This window comes from Ambystoma mexicanum, chromosome 8, assembly GCF_040938575.1.
Source record: "Ambystoma mexicanum isolate Mex_15411 chromosome 8, UKY_AmexF1_1, whole genome shotgun sequence".
Lineage (NCBI taxonomy): Eukaryota > Metazoa > Chordata > Amphibia > Caudata > Ambystomatidae > Ambystoma > Ambystoma mexicanum.
This window is the reverse complement of record NC_090929.1, coordinates 404,566,352-404,582,848: the sequence shown is the minus strand read 5'-3', so window position 1 is coordinate 404,582,848 and position 16,497 is coordinate 404,566,352. Positions and strand designations below refer to the sequence as shown.

The 16,497-nt window shown below is 46.8% G+C and overlaps 1 protein-coding gene across 1 annotated transcript in view; it reads right to left on the bottom strand.

Annotated features, from left to right (window-relative positions):
* The window catches only part of LOC138471995 (prostaglandin G/H synthase 1-like), a 633,283-nt gene extending 619,570 nt beyond the window's left edge, over positions 1-13,713 (bottom strand). Inside the window, exons 1-2 of the mRNA XM_069609901.1 lie at positions 13,269-13,713; positions 13,100-13,171 (exon numbers count right to left, since the gene is read on the bottom strand). Of these exons, the coding sequence (XP_069466002.1) occupies positions 13,100-13,171; positions 13,269-13,275 (79 nt within the window). The 5' untranslated portion in view covers positions 13,276-13,713. The remainder of the gene's footprint in view (positions 1-13,099; positions 13,172-13,268) is intronic.
* Between the last annotated feature and the right edge of the window lie 2,784 nt (positions 13,714-16,497).

Genomic DNA, 16,497 nt, shown 5'->3' with positions numbered 1-16,497 from the left:
TGCCGTTTGCTTTTAAATCACAGTTTCATATTCCGAATTGTGGCGCGCTGTGTTGTGAGATGATGTGTGTTGTTTTCCGGGTTCTGTGTAAAGTCGCGTAGGACTGGAGACGACTGGGCGCGTTTGGCTACGCACCCTGTAACGTCACGGAGAGAGACAGGGAATATGAATGCTTTGATGTCAGGCTTAGGGGCGGGAGATATGATTTAGTGTCGCAAAAACAGGTCAGCCAGGTCGATGGGGCAAGTGATAGGATTATCACAATGTCGGCGCACAGCAGCCCGATTTATCGTTTGTTTAGTGGACAAAAAGTCAGGTAAGGCCCATAGGAAATTGTAATGTCAGCGGACATAAGGAGGGTTCTTAGAACACTTTCAACCTGACAACGAACAATACGGACAGCGTTCTCAGAACACCCCCATTTTGTTTAATTGCAAACATTTCAGGACACCGCGGGTGTTTTTAGAACACATTCAACTTGCCAGAGTACAATACGGACAGCGTCCTCAGGACACTCCCATTTTGTTTATGTACGAACATTTAAGGACACTGCAAGTGTTCTTAACTCAATTTTAGCTTGCTTGCGAACTAAACGGACACATACTCCGTCCTCAGAACACCCCACCATTTAGTTTATATAGTAAATTTCAGAACAGCCGTGTTGTCCAGCGGTTTGGGCTGTAGGCGTGCGCAAAGTTTTTTTCCCCCCATTATGTCTATGGGATAAAAAAAAGTTTTGGGACCCCCCCCCTATTACTTTGCCCCCCCGGACCAAACCTCTGCAAACTTTGCAAAAATTCAGAGTGGGCCATATACTTTTTTTGCAAAGTTTGGTGAGGATTCGTCCAGAGGGAGCGAAGTTATAAGCCACCCAAAAAATGTTCTTCCTACGGAAACACCAACTTAACCATAACTACATGGACGTTACTGCGTCCATGTAAAGTATATAGTGCAAAGTTAATTATGAAAGGATAGTTTATTGTGTAATGTGCTTTGCTTAAAAGGCCTTGCTATAAAGTATTATTTGAAGCACATGAAATGCAAAGTGAAACCTTAAATATCTATATCAACTGAACCTGCGAAGATGTGCTCAGTTGCTTAAATTGTCCACATCCCGGGTTTCACCCTTTAACCCAAGTGTGAGATTCTGGGCAGATCATTTAATCACACTGTCTAATCTGCAGCTCTATAAGTGATTCACTTCAGAGCTTATGTTAGATTGTTATTAAAAATAAAAAAAGACCGACTATAGAGTTGCTCCATATATAACAATAGTGCAATTTAGGTATTTTGCACCACAAAGTTATTTTCCGCTTGGCTTACTTATGGCAACGTATTCTAAAGTCGCTTGCATGGTGCCTCCAAGTATCAAAGACTGATGATACTCCTTGAAATGTCCTTTTCTATGAAGTCACTTCTGTTGGTGCAATTCATATGCACATTTGGAGGTTTGCGTGCATTTTGCCCCAAAGTGCCTGGACAGAGCTCTAATTATGAGTTCCCTGCATCTGTAAATATTCTGCTGTTTTCTTTTGTTTGTTGTGTGTTAAAATGCCATCTGCCACAAATGTTACCAAAAAAGTAGATTGGGGCGGGGGTGGCCGATTTGGGGGCGCGAATGAGACCATATGGAATTGCACGCACTGCATTTGTCAGGAAGTAGCAGGACTTGTGGCTTGTCCCCCACTCTTGCAATGCTGGATACTCCCCTGTTTTGCCAATGTGTTAATGGGACAGAAAAGTACATGGCATTTGCCCAGGTGTAAATATGTACCTTAGCACCCCTCCAAGAGTTAATTCCAGTTGCTGAGGCAAGTGATAGTTAGGGGAGTTCAACAGAATCCAATAGTTGTCCATATCTCTTGGGGTACTAATCTCTTCCTTTGGATTCTCATAACAATTCTTTGCGAACGACACTCAAATCTTCTCTTTTCCTGAACTCTCCTCTGATCTCTCGAACAATATTTCCAAATTTCTCTCTGCCATTAAATATTGGATGGCTTTACATTCTCTGAAGTTAAACTCAACCAAAACAGAACTGCTCTTCTTCCTTGCCAAATACTCTCTCTCATCTCTTGCACTTGACTATTTAGTTGCCACCTGACAATCTGCCCTACTCTTATCCAGATAGAAACCTCAAGTAAGCTGTACCCTTCTCTACTTTCATCTCCAAAACTGCAATGGCGACTCACCTCAACCTCCTAAATATGAGGAAAATCAGACACTTCCTTTCAGCACTCCCAAGCATCTTTTAACCGCTCTTGTATTCTCCAAGCTGGACTATTGTGCCAGCATTTTCTTTGGTCTCCCCAACTATGCTTTCTGTCCTCTCAACAAGATCATTAACTTTTCTACCAGGACTCTCTTTGAACGCCCTCACTTCACAGTCACTTCATCGTACCGTCACCAGGCTGGATGGCTGATGATGCAAAACAGGGTCGCATTTAAATTCTGCTACCGGTTAACAAATCTATCAACGGAAAGGCACCACTGGTCTATCCTCATCTATTCAACTCTACAATCCTTCTCGTAATCTCTGCTCCATCTCCTCAACTAACCTTGTGACTCCCTGGCTTCCCTGTGTTTCCTCTTGTTTCCGCTCTCGCTCTCTCATTTTTCTCCACTTGCGTGGAATTATCTTCTGCCAAACACCCGAGAAACAGTCCACACGACTTGTTCAAAACTAAACTAAAAGCCTACCTTACCTTCTCGCCTCAAAGTTACCCTCTCAGCACGGTTCTCTTCTGCCTTCTAGCAAGCATTTTCCTCCGCCTCTGCCTTGCCTCTCTGCCTCACTTTCTCTGCCTCCACTCTAGCAATTTATCCATCATAGTCACATTCCTAACCCAGCTGGCCATACCGCCTAACTGCACTTAAATGGGTCTAATGTTGGTTGTCCTTAATCTGTGTATGTCCACCCATGTATTGTCCCAGGTGACTGTCCCATTTACTCCCCACCACAACCTGGTTAGAATGTCACTCAAACTCACCCCATTTTAAGAAGCTCACTGCTTCCCCTCCAATCTGATTTCTGATCTATTGTATGTGCTTTTGTGATCCATAGAGCATCGTTCCTCCCTGGATAAATAAATATACACCTAGCTGCGCGTGCCATGAACTGACTTTTATTTATTTTTAAGGTAATCAGAGCTGCTCTTCCTTCACACTGCAAATAACATGAGTGCAGGAGCAAGGTTTGTGGTTTTATTGCTTGGGGGCATGCCGGCATGCCGGCAGCAGCAAATGTGGAAGGGAAGGAATTCTTGGGAAAGCGGTGTGACTTCTTCCTTGTGCACCTGCCTGGTGCCATTTGGCTTAGCACGGCCTGTGAATGACAATGGTGCGGGCTGATGGAGCATACACTGCTCTTTGGAGTGCACCTCCATCCCTGGGCCACCCCCCCAGTCACGCACTGTTCTAGAATGCCTCATTGCTGCTATATAGGACTTTTACCAGCCTCGTCTTCACGCTTCCAGCAAACTTTCATCATATTCTCAAAAAGGGTTCCTCTCAATTGGGTTTAAGCAGATAGCGCCGTAGAGCTCGGACCTCACCCCCTAGAGAGTCTATACGTTGGGAGATCTGTATCTGGTTCGTGAGATCAGAAGCCACAGATCAAGCAAGGTAAGAGTCACAGACCAATGACCAGGCTCCTTGGCTTCCCTGGTGGCTGAAGGTAGTGGCTGGCCTCCAAACGTCTGAGGGGTCGGTAGACTGAGTTGAACCCAGGGTAGCGATTGCAGTATATACATAATCACCTCTCAGAACTTGGATAGAGAGGCACAGTGCTGTCGCAGACCCCCCCTCACCCCTCCCCCACAAGAGTAGTAGGTAGAGCCGAAACTCGATGCGAAGGAGCATCGTGATTGGGAGAAATATGGCCATTGCAAGAAGCATTTCCAGTTATGGGAGGATGGTCTGCTGGCAGGACAACCTGCCACCTCATGGGATGAAAGTGCACAGGTGTATGGCCTTTTTGAAACCACTGATCTCTTCCCGTAGCGTCATCGGATGGCAGCGTGATGCATAGCGAGAAGAAACAGGCCTTGGACCAACCTAAGCTCTGCTGTCAGACTTCGCCAGAAACCAGCGAGAAAAGAAAAATGTTCTCCACTGCAGGCCGACTGTGTTGGGTATTCCCTGGCAATCAGAAAGCAGCATGCCAAATGACGAACTTACTTGCACCAAGATCAGGAAAATACAATGCATTTGGATTTATCGTGCAGGTTTCCTTCATTTTGGAATGGAAAGCTTGTTCGGCTCTTGATTTGCCTCCAGGTTGCTCCGCTTCCTCGCTCAGGCAGAGACCGCCCACGTTTAGGACTGGAGAGCCTCTACGGGAACATGTTGGCACCATCTCCCCTTCCTGGGTCCCATTTATTTCCCACAGCAGAGCCAGAGGTCGGGTCAGAACTGCAATTAACTTGTTTAAAAGAGTATTCTGAAGCGCAAAATACCAAGTTGAGTTTCAGCTACACTTTATATTTTACAGCACAAAATAAAAATGATACTCTCCTTCTTAACTTTCTTGTTTGCCAGGGAGCCTATGGGAAATTAGTGCCGGGAACTTAACCTAATGTTGGTCCATCGCTCAGATGGGCTGAAGGAGGGTGAAGAACGGGCACATATATTTGACTAAAGGTCCACAAAAAACACACAGCGTCAGGATAAATACATGATCCATGTCTGAAAGGCAACAAAAAGAAATCACACCCTCTGTTAGGATAAACATATAAGTCTGAAAAGTAAATGGACTGGCTCACATTTAGGCCCCATATCCGATCAAAAAGCAGGTGATGCACGGTCCAGAGACTGGTGTGCAGAGGTCGAAGTGGGCGGGAGCGGTGCTCCTATACTTTTTATTTTTAAGTTTCACTGTTCCTATACTTTTATTTTAAAAAGAAACCGTTCTGGAACGGTTTAGTTTTAAAATAAAAGTGTAGGAAGAAGTTGAAGCTTGCATTTCAGTGCACTGTACTGAACATTCCCTTAAATAACAGGTGTGTTTTTTGGGGGTTTGGACTGTGTGTGGACGGGGCACAGCAATGGGGTTTGTGGAGAGCGGGGCAGACCTGCAGGGAACATAGCTCCACTGCTTCTTTTCGTACAGTTCGACCACTGCTGGTGTGGGGCCAGCTTAAGGCCCTCTACTCTGCTGCTGTGCTTCTCACGAACCGCATGGACTTGACAGACTTCATGTATGTTTAGGGCACACGTGAATAAGGGGTCGGGGGTGTAAGCAGTACCACATTGCAGGAAGTGGCGATGGTGCAAGTGACGATCATGGAAAGTGGCGCCGTTTAGCTAGATTTCACCAGCCATAGTTTTGCAGGAAACAGGTTCTTGCTAATATTAGTCTGGTGTTACCTAAGTGGAGGGGCCAGCGAGTGGAGCTTGCTGCATACACTGTGGGGGGGGGGGGGGGGCTTGGAGAGAGTCATCCAAAAGTGAGCAATTTCCCATGCGCAGGTACCCACCTGTGTGTGACTTGTCTGTGTGAATATTCACGTGTCTGCAGAAACCTTCAATACAACCTTATCAAACAACATTTATGTATCTTTAAAACATGGGCATGGATTTCATACTAAAGTCCAGATGAAACGTCTTCAATAGCAATACCAGTACCTTTATAACGATGATTTTCATCAGTCCACACACCATTTATTAACGGATGCCCTTCCATTCCAACAGTTTTACTAGTCAATGTATTCTCAATTAACTTCCAAAATGAACACAAGTTCAATTAATATAGGCTGCTGCATAATAACAATCATCGGGTTTGCTTTAAATAAAGACATTTACCCCTGATGCCCAGTAAATAAATGGCATGCCACAGTAAGAACTTAAATGCAGACGGTCACCACCAACATAGTCCAGTCTAGCCACTTAAAATCACTTACTCTTGCTTAATCTTTGATTCCACGTAAAAAAAATGCCACGAAACCGTAAGAATGTATATGGAGACTGCAAGACTAGCAGCACTAATGTAGGCCAGTCTAACACTTAGATTTGCTTTACCCATGATGTCAAGGAAAACATGTCATGCCACATTAAGTAAATGCAGACTGGCACTACCAATGTAGGTCAGTCTAGCCACTTAAAAGCGCTTACGTTTGCTTTACCTTTCATTGCAAGAAGTAAATGCCATGCCATATTAGGCAATATATACTGGGCAATGCTGCATGGGTATCCCACAAGCGAGGCAGGGTAACTGCTATTACCATCGGCAGCTGGGAGAGGCGCAGCCCCATCCTCCCCGCGCCTGCTCCTCTCCTCCCCCCCAGCTACGGAGACACACAGTCTCGGCAGCACAAAAGCCACGGAAGGGTAAGGTGCGAACAGTCATCGCACCCTTCCTCCAAACAGCAAGGTGCTAAGCGCCATAAGGAAAACAACCGTCAGGCAGGGCCCAGGTTCAAAAGATCTGCCCCCAGCAGGGGGTCAGACAGTCGGCTATCCGGCGGGGGCTGCGACAACAGCAGCCCCCACCACATACACAACAAAGACCCAGGGCCTCCCTGGGTCCTATAAATGAGAGCAGCATGCTCAGAGTAAACACAATCTGTTTGTGGACCCTGAACGGGGACCCAAGCAAACAGGAGGTTCACTGTTTACTCAGTGTCTTCCAAATCTTCTTGCTTCTTTACCACAGAACCCGCCCACCCTACAAAAAGGGGAGAAGAACAAAAAGAAGTACAAGGCACTGTACGGTGCCCACAACAAGTCGTGGGGCACAAGAAGGCGGCACGGGTCCGAGGGGGTAACCTTAGGACCCGGTGCCCAAAAGTATGATACCATCATGATATGTGATATTGTTATTGCCATAACCCATATCTGTACAATAAAATCCTACGGCCTTTTATTGCCAACACTTGATACAAGTTGTGAGCCTATCATTATGGGTGAGGGTTTGGGGTTTGGCCATTACTAATGCATGCATATGGGTTCAGCAGTTAAGTCTGGCACTGATAGTAATCCCAGTCTGCATATACTTTTTTTAATATAGCATGGTATTGATTACTTGCCATCAAGGGTAAAACAAATATGATACGTGTCATTACGTGTCTAGACTGGCCTAAATTCAGTGCAGGACTTTCTATACACGTAGTAACACTTATGTCTGATTTACCCTTAATGCAAAGCAAACATAATACGTTCCTACATACATACAGCACTCCAATTCGGCTCCATTGATCCAGATATGCTCGCACAGGCAACAGCCTTGAAATTGAGTTTTACTGACCTCCAACCATACGGCCACATCTCATTCCACATTCCAAGACTCAGTCTCCTTTCCTTGCCTTGAGAAGGAACCTTAGGGTTTCGAAACACGTGTCGGCTGACCACTTTCTAGACTATCTGTCTGCCCTTTGTATATTAAAAACACTATCTCAGACACTGCATCCAGCATGTACATTCTTGTAATCACAAAACTCTATGAAATCAAATCGCAGCAAGGTAACCAGGATTTTCTACTTTCTAATTAAGAAAGGTGTTGGGTTCACCTTTCCACAACTGTGACCTTGTACGGAATAATTAGTGATAACCAGAATACAAGTAGAGCTCAGCAGAGGACTGTTCTATCCTAGAACCCACTTTTTCCTCATCTACATACATACATATACACACATTTCATAAAAAACAGACTTACCTTATCTGCTCGCACCGTGAACGCGTGCTGCCCGCCATGGAGGACTTGCTGCTCTTCCCTCCACTCCATAACAGAACCATGCTGATAGGAGAGGACTCCTCCTGAGCGCAGAAGGCCCAGACATCCGCCTCCTCTCATGACTGTCCCTTCTTTTTTGTTTTGGGGTGGGATGCACACGGGTGGACTGGGATGCCTCCCACCCAGACGCGGAAGCAGTTCCCCCAGTCCATAGCGGTGGTGGTGAGCCGCCACTGCAGCCGCCTGCAGATTAGGCGGTCTACGATGAACTGGACTTCTGGAAACACAAGTGATGGGATGTGGAAGCGCGTTAATTGCGCAAAATTCACAAAGGGGATCTACACGTGTGTATCAGAGATGCATACATTCAGGTGCAGTTTTCTGTAGATCTCAAATTGTATGCCATATTCACATATGAAATGCACTTTATAAGGCACAGACAGAAGACACACGACATGGCGCTAGTTAGGCAAGGGGATGAACCCTGCAAGAAAGGGTGGTTTGAAGTCGAGCAGCAGTGGTATGAACTGCTTGTGTCCCACGCGTGTTTTTATCTGCCACAATCCCTTTTTTGACCATTTCCCATGGTAGGCCGCTTTTAATAACTAGTACTCAACAAGCAAGGTAAAGCTTGGAGACCATGCTCTGGGGGCAGACATTCCTGCTCCCGGAATAAGCAAGGACCAGAGAGAATCGAGGGAACCCCGCCCTCCCCAGGTCGAACAGTTCATTTGACATCACACAAGCAACACAGAACATATAACATCTCAACAAACTACTCATTGGCTCAACCAACGGCTCGACCTCGACAGATTTCTGGTTTCCATTTGCCGCTCAACATTCAAAGAATTCATATTCGCTGTGACTCACTGATAGGACGATACTGACCAAAACGACTACATTACCAACAGTGCAGTTCTTGTACACGACTAAAAAGTCAGTAGGGGTTCATCGCCAGCAACCTCGACAGTCCAAGCACAGAGAGAAAGTGATAACTGAAAGCATCTCAATGGGGCGAAGTGAGATTCCTGGCTGCCCCATACTGGGCACCTATGATGTTAGCTATTAGTTGCCAAACCGATCTGGATATCTCGGGGTTCACTCGCTCTTATTTGGTAACCAGTGACAGTATAAGTAGAGGAGGCATGGAAGCGAAGCCCAATACAGACTGGTCCAGCCTGCAGGAAACTTTCAAAAGGCTTTGTCACTGGCTCGCTTCCCAGTGCTCTCATATGCCCTCCCAGCCTCCCTAAAGTGCATGAAAGTAAGTGAAACCTGTCTGAAATTGACGCAGTCACAACCTCTCCTTGAGGGGCACTTCTTCAGCCACCTCTGGGTCTCTTGCCACGAGCAACATGTTTGTTGGCTGTATGGAGCACTTACCCGATCTTAGCCAAAAAGTCAATTCGGGGAATTGACTTTGCAGAAGTAGAGTGGAAGGGTGACCCATTAGTTTCATCCATTTCTGGGGCGGAGAACACCAAGTGCCCGATTCGTGCAAAGTCACCTTTCAGCAGTGCAAATTCACTTTGAACCGGGCAACTATTCCGTGAACCCGGCCTCAAGAGTGCCAGAGCAGCAACTTACATTGGCATGTTGTGTATGAGTTAGGACAAGCTTACCATGAGGCTTGGCACAGAGCTGCACCTGGGCGTTGGCATATTTACATTTAGTGTGCAATCGCTATGTTATTTAAAAAAAAAACGCAATTAAAAATGTCAAACCTGGCATAAAAATAACAGCATTTCGTGACTTAGTCAGAGATAATTGACGCTCAGATTTCCATACAGAGCAAGCACAGGGCCACGGGCGTGCCACGGGCTGGCAGGAAACTATGGTAAAGGAGGCCGGCGGGCACGCTTTGTAAAATGAATGCATTGAGGGGATTGGGCATTGGTGTTCCCCTGGCACGGCCCCACTCCCTTCCATAATCTAACACTACAATCTGGCCCAGCGCTCCTGGAATGTGGTTCAGGAGGCACACCTACACAATGCAGCCCACAAAGTGCCGGAATTCTGGACTGGCCAGAATGCACATGTGGCTCGGTTAAGTACAGCGGGTGCGCGAAACCCGCGCATATGCTGACCGAGGTGTGACACCACCACAAGGGAAGGCCACGGAGCAAGCTGGCACAATGTGAAACCGTGTACTTGGTGCTATGTAAAGCATGCAATGTAAAGGAAGCTGCAGAGTCTGGCTCCCCCACGCGTGCAAAGAAATGCACGTTGCTCGTTTGCGTCCAACACCACCACTAGTGCCATGTGGGGTCAAGCTGTGAAAGAAAGAAATGGGACGTCACAGAAAAGTGGGGAAAATAAGCTAAATGCAGTTGGTTTTTTTAGACAAAATGTTAGAGTAGTGCACATTGTGCACATTTTTGAGGAATGTGCACATTGAGGAAAAGCGTTCATTTTGACCCACTTTGGCTCTGTAACGTTGGTCAAAACTTCAAGCTGCACAGCGCACCAAATCATCAAACGTACCCACAAAACCAGTCCATGTAGTGGAGTAGCGGGGGCCACAGGAGCCCCAACAGTGGACGGCGGGGGGAGGGGGGGGGAGGGGAGGGGCAGTGCCACATGTTCTGGGAGGTTCCACAAGAGTAATAAAGAAATAGTTTATTTCTGAATTCTGAGTAATTATTCCTTTTGCAGCATCAGATGGAGACACACTGATTCCACCTCACACCAAATTATTCCGTTTGCGGCGTGAGATGGAGAAACACTGCTTCCATCTCAGGCTACAGAAGTCCGAGTACTTTAGACAAAAATGATTTCTTTTGTAGCTTGAGATGGAAGTGGTGTGTCTCCATCCCATGCTGCAAAGGAATCATTTCTTTCTGAAGTACTCAGACTTCAGAAATACATTATTTCTATTGCTGTGAGAGATGGAGATGATCTTGTTCCGGAATGCCTCCATTTCGTACCACAAAGGAGCACATTAATTATTTCCTTTGCAGTGCGAGATTGAGGCATCCCAACTTTGAGCTCCTCCGTTTTATGCTGCAAAGGAAATAATTATTGCTGGGTGGAGGGCTACTACTGCTTTTTTAATGGGCATCCATGACAAAGCAAGCATGACATGCATTATTACATGGCTAGATTGGCATTTTGTTGCAGCCAGTTTAGTTATGTCTTACCGTGGCATGGCATTTTATTACTGTGTATCTATGATAAAGCAAGTATGATAAGTGTTACTATGTGACTAGACTTTTATTTGTATGCATCCAGCATAGGTATTTCTTACTGTGGCATATTTTTTTAATTGAACATCTATGATAAAGCATGCATTATATGTTTTCATATGTGTTGAGACTGGTCTACATTGGAGCCAGTTTCCACATCTTTCCTTATTGCGGCATGGCATTTTAATGGCAAAGCCAACAGGTCTATGTTCTTACTTGGGGGTACTGTGTATATATTAGCAGAGCCAGCTTGGTCATGTATTATTACAGAAATGATGCACCTGCTATGTTCTTATATGGGAACACTGGCATATATTGGTGCAGCCAGCATGGACATGTAGGTTATGTGCACAGCCAGCTTGCAAATGTTTTTATAATGGCATATCGTGTGATGAAAACGGATGAAAATGTGTTGGGGAAATACTGCTGTGCACTGTCTGTGACTTCATCTATTAGATTTTTCCATGAGTTACCCTATGAAACTTATTGCAAACTGTCTGGTCTTTTACCCAATTTTTCACATAAAGTGTGCCATACAATCTACCATTTTAACACATTATTCAAAAAAACGTTCTAGAGGGAGACCCTCCCCCATGCTACCCCCTCACCCCCTGCACCGCCTTTCGTTGGTTCAGGCACCCTCGCTACACTTGGTTGCTCTTGCATACTTGTGGCAAATATGTATCCCCCCCCAATTAAAAAAAAGAATAATAATTTCAAAAAAGTACCAGCCTGCTTTGGTGGCCAGCACATTTGGGTGCCAGTGGCATGCAGCCTCCCCTTGTGTCTACGCTAGGTGAAAGATTTAAGCTTGGATTAAAAAATATACATCTTGCGCCTAGCAGTGCAAGTGAGCCCCCGCAGCAGCGTGATCATCATGGGCACTGCACGTGCGTGGTGGGCCATGCCAGCCAGGAGTGTGGCACACCCCCTGCTTTATTGAGGAGCTTAGGAGAGGGCCATCGGATAGCTGGCAGGGCACCCCCACATTTTGTGTTACGCCGCTGAGGCCACGCTGGCCTGCGCAGCTGGCTCTCCATTCGCCGTAATGAGACCGCCTGTCATTTGGAGAGTATATACTTTTGCAATACGATAGATAGCTTAGTGGGTTAACGCGCCAGCTGCAGGTATCGGTGCTTTGACTGCCTTTATTCCAACGACAGGACACATCTCAGTTTAAGCCATCTGCTATAAAAATGTTGGCAACTCACATTTCAAAGTGGAATTTCGTAATTTCGGTGTGCTCTGTGCCCGTCAGAGCCCGGCTTTTTCTGCAACATGCCACAGTGTGTGCTAATCGTCTTCCCTGTAGCCCTTCTGTTCGATTTAAACCTCTATAATATTCTGGCTGAGCAAGTAGACCTCATCCGCTTCTTAGTTAATACTAAAACCTTATCACAAAAAATAAGCTGTGCTCTTAACCATTATGCACCATTGTCACCCACATGTGAGAAAATGGCTTATCGCCATAAGGTCGAAGGGGCCCCTATCACAACCACCAAGCAGTCCGCGTGATGCATGGCAGCTCGTGAAAAGAAACCCAAAACTTAAACAAGAGCTTTGTTGAATCCCTACGAGGGGGGGGGGTATCTTTTCAGGTAACCCGACACTGACATGCTGAAATCAACTTAATTCCTGCGCGAAGTTACAGATACCTGGGGAAAATGTAGAAAAACACGGGGGGGGGGGTCGGAGTGGGAGATCATAACATGTGAAGAATCGTTTGCATTAAGTGTGACAAACGTAATCTCCCAAATAACGTTTGCGTTCTCGTCCTAAACGTTTCGTTTGCAGGGAATATGTGGGTTTAGGAAAAAAGGCGACCTTAGAACTATGCCATAAAATGGTCTGGTCAGCATTGTGAAAAGGCAGCCACTCTCAGGGCACAGATGGTTCTGGTGCCCCGTCGCCAGTCTTCCGAGAGCAGTCCTGTCAGGCGGGGACATGGTTTATAACCGCGAGCGCGAAACGATGGCTGCGTACGCCTATTCAAAAACGCGAGGCGCGGGCAAGAACTGCGAGGTGGGCGTTTAGCACACGCGCCATCCACTAGCGAGGTGTGGCCGCAGGTACCAAGCGGCCACGTAGCTCCGTGAGGCGTGCTCTTACCCGCCGAGGCGCAGGTGCTATGAACAGTTGGGAGGTCAGCACCTCGGGGGACGTACTGCGTCAAAGCACCCTGAAGTCCTTGCAAAGTGTCGCAGTTGGCGCTACATACAGGTAGATTAGTAAGGTAGAAATGTACCTGTGGAGGAACAGTACCCGCTTCCGCTCAGCTCTAGTATCAGCAGGACGGACACCAGCAGCGTCGGATAACCTGGGGAGGGGGGAAACGTGCAATTTAACCCACGGCAGAAAAATGGGACGGGCGTTACATGGGAATAGGCGCACCAGGCGCGCTGGGACCCGCTTACCAGCCATGTCTGGAGTTCAGCTTCAGTGCAGTCAGAGAGGAATGTGGGCTCCGAGCGTGTGCTGTGGGATGGGTTCGGCTGCTCCCTCCCGGGTGTAGTTGGAGAGCCTCCTCCTCAAACACCCTCCCACGTCACCCACGATAAAAAAGCAGCACTGCCTCCGCTGCAGTTATAGGTCTCCGAGCACCGGCCGGAATCCGCATTCCTTGGTGGGAAATGCAGCGAACCGACTGAAGCAAAACACCCGCCCCACCTGCAGGGGCGAGCGAACACTGCCCCGGGCGGCTCTCGCCAAAGTTTATTTAACTGATGAAGGATGTGGCCAGCCTGTGTTTTGAACATGCCACAGGAGAACTTCCAGACAACATCGTGGGGGAAGGGGAAAGTTGCAGTAAATAGGGCAAGGGGTTTGCGACCTGCAGCTCACGGGATGTTTTTGATTACAGCTCCCGTGATCCCTCGCCATCGACTATATTGACTACGACTGATGGGATTTGTAGTCCAACATATCTTCAGAGCTAGAGGTTGCTGACCCCTGACCTAGGGTATCGGTTATGTGCCATTCACCCACCCTACTCTCGGGGTTATTAAAAGTGCCATTGGAATGCACGACGAGGAGTGAGACTTTACCAATCGGAAGCAGTGAAACTTTTTTTACTTTATCAAGTGGTTGTAAATATTAAATTGGGGTGAGAACGGGCTGCACCCAAGGCTCAACTTTTGACTACGGTGGCATCACAGGAAGTGACATCACATGCGCCTGTAGGCGTTGCACGGGCTAGGCTGTTTTTTTTAATAGCACTTTAATCGTGATATATATTTTTTACATGAAGCACCGCCGCCGCCGCCATTGCTGTGTGCAGCCATACAAACCGCATATGAGCAAGGCTGGTTTGCAATTGGCTTGTTCCCCACTGTAACGGGGGACGAGGGATAACAAATGATGGCCTTTACGGCTTCCGAGAGCAATGAAAGTCGTTATGATTAATTCAAAACATTTCACCCATCACTTTTGTAGTGCCAAGAGGCTGCCTAAATTGCAGAGTTTTTGCTATAGGAAACCCTGTTGCTCTACATTTCTCTACTCTTTGATTTCGCTCCACTTTCTGCCCCTGAATTCCGTTTCTCATAAACCTAAGGTAAACCTACAGAATAGATAATATGAGCATAGTTTGTAAGGTAGCGGAGTTGGTTGACTTAACTACAGCAGCATTACCTCTGCAAGCTGCATCCTGGATGAGCAGCTTTTAATTCTACTGAGGCTGATAAACTCCTGCCCGTCTATCTGGGGGAGGGGGAGATCTGCAATCTGCTCCCTGGGGGCACGAGCCCTAGGGCAGCTTCCCCTAGTCCCACAGAAGGCACACGTGACAGGAGCGGGCAGCACCCATAAATCATCGATAGGAGGCGCGGGGGAGGGCAGAACACCAACATCAATGCGTGGAAGGTAGCGCGTTTCAGGGCAAGGCCACTGTGTGTACTCCCCCCGCCGCTCCGCCCCCTTTACAAATTGTGTGGCAGGTGGAGAACCCATGGCCAAAGCCTCGAGATTCAAGGAGGGTGGTAGGAGGGGAAAAGCAGGCCATGCTGGCAGACTCCTCCTATGTCTCACAAGTGACAGTGCTGTGAGCAATGATCCAAACCAAGGGACAGTTCAGTCTGTCGTGTACACTATATAAACAACCTTTATGGCCATTACCTATGTACCAGTTTATTTAAGGCTTTTGTGTAGGGCACACTTCTCAGAATCTCTTATGGCGATCCCAAATTTGGTAGTCAAAGTAAATATGGGTCCACTTAGAATGATATTGCCAGGCTCACCTAGACTGGTCAAAAGGAGAAGCCTGACTGTGAGCCGAGGTTTTATGCCTGCATAGTTTGCAAATCTGTCTGCTTCAGACTTGACATTCTCCTGTTTCATCTTTAGTTGCCATGGATATCGAGTTGAGATGTTTGGCAAGCTCTGGATGTTTCAGCTCACTTCATTTTGTATTGGTGTACAGTATTTGTAGTTTTCCAGCATAAATCACAAGACTACAAATACCAGAATGCAATGTGATGGAGCCCAAAAGCCTGGGCTCACTCAGCATGCCACATGGACTTAGAACGTCATTCATATGCATAACATTAATAACATCACCCTTTTGTCGTCGTTTGGCCACCGTGAATCTTATGTTAAACGGGATATCATATTGGGCCTCCTTTATTGTATACATTGGCCTAAGCCCAGTCGCTCTGCGAAGAAATCCACGTATCAAAGCTCCGATCTTAGATCGACTTAGCCGCCATTTTAGGTCCGTCCGTCATTTTTGATTTCTATTCTAAAGTAGTTCTGTGTTCTAAAATGGTGGACAGTGTTTCCCGCTTGTAACTGAGCCCTCCTACACTTTGTTTGTTAGTTAATGTGTAAACTGTCCATTGGCCGAATGTTTGGGTTGAGTAAAGAGACCTTGTCCCATGCCTGACTTGTAGACGGAGGATTACCTGCGCCAACAAGTCCGATCCGAGGACATACATCAACCAGAATGTAGTGCCAATACTGAAAGTGGACACTCGCGGAACTACATTGTATAGGACATGTGTTGAGGCTTATTGTTAAATCCGAGAATACACTGTTGCCATTGTGACTTGTTGACATGTAATCTGAAGATGATCCACATGCATATAGTTGGACAAACCAGATATGAACTCGGCACAAACCCCAGACCGAGTATCATTAACCTATAGAGGGGCTGGACCGTATGATTGGAAACGTATAAAATGCACAACTGTTTAGACGTCCAGTACCTCTCACTTTTCACACCGAAAGGGCTGGTATTCGCTGTGATGTACTGAGGGCCAGATAGCTATCTGATACTTTGTTTCTTTGTAAACTGTACAGTCTTAGAATGAAGATCTGTGAATCTTTATAAGCCTGTGTTTGGTGTATTTCCTTTTGGGGTACTCAGCCTCGATATTTCCTTTTGCTTTTACAGATGGCGCCCGAATAGGGACCCTCAAGATTGATGCCATCTCGTTGAAGGTTGACGCGGCTATCGGACTGGGATTGGATGGTGACAAAGGGGTCCCATTTCTTGGATGAGACGCGACATCTCAGCACTGCTGCATGACCCCATCCCTGGACAGTGAGCCCGCGGTCCGAGACGGGATCTTGACGAGGGTCCATATATCGAGGCGGGCAGATTTGCCGAAATCACCAACCACGTGGGACCTTTGTTAGTACTTTGAA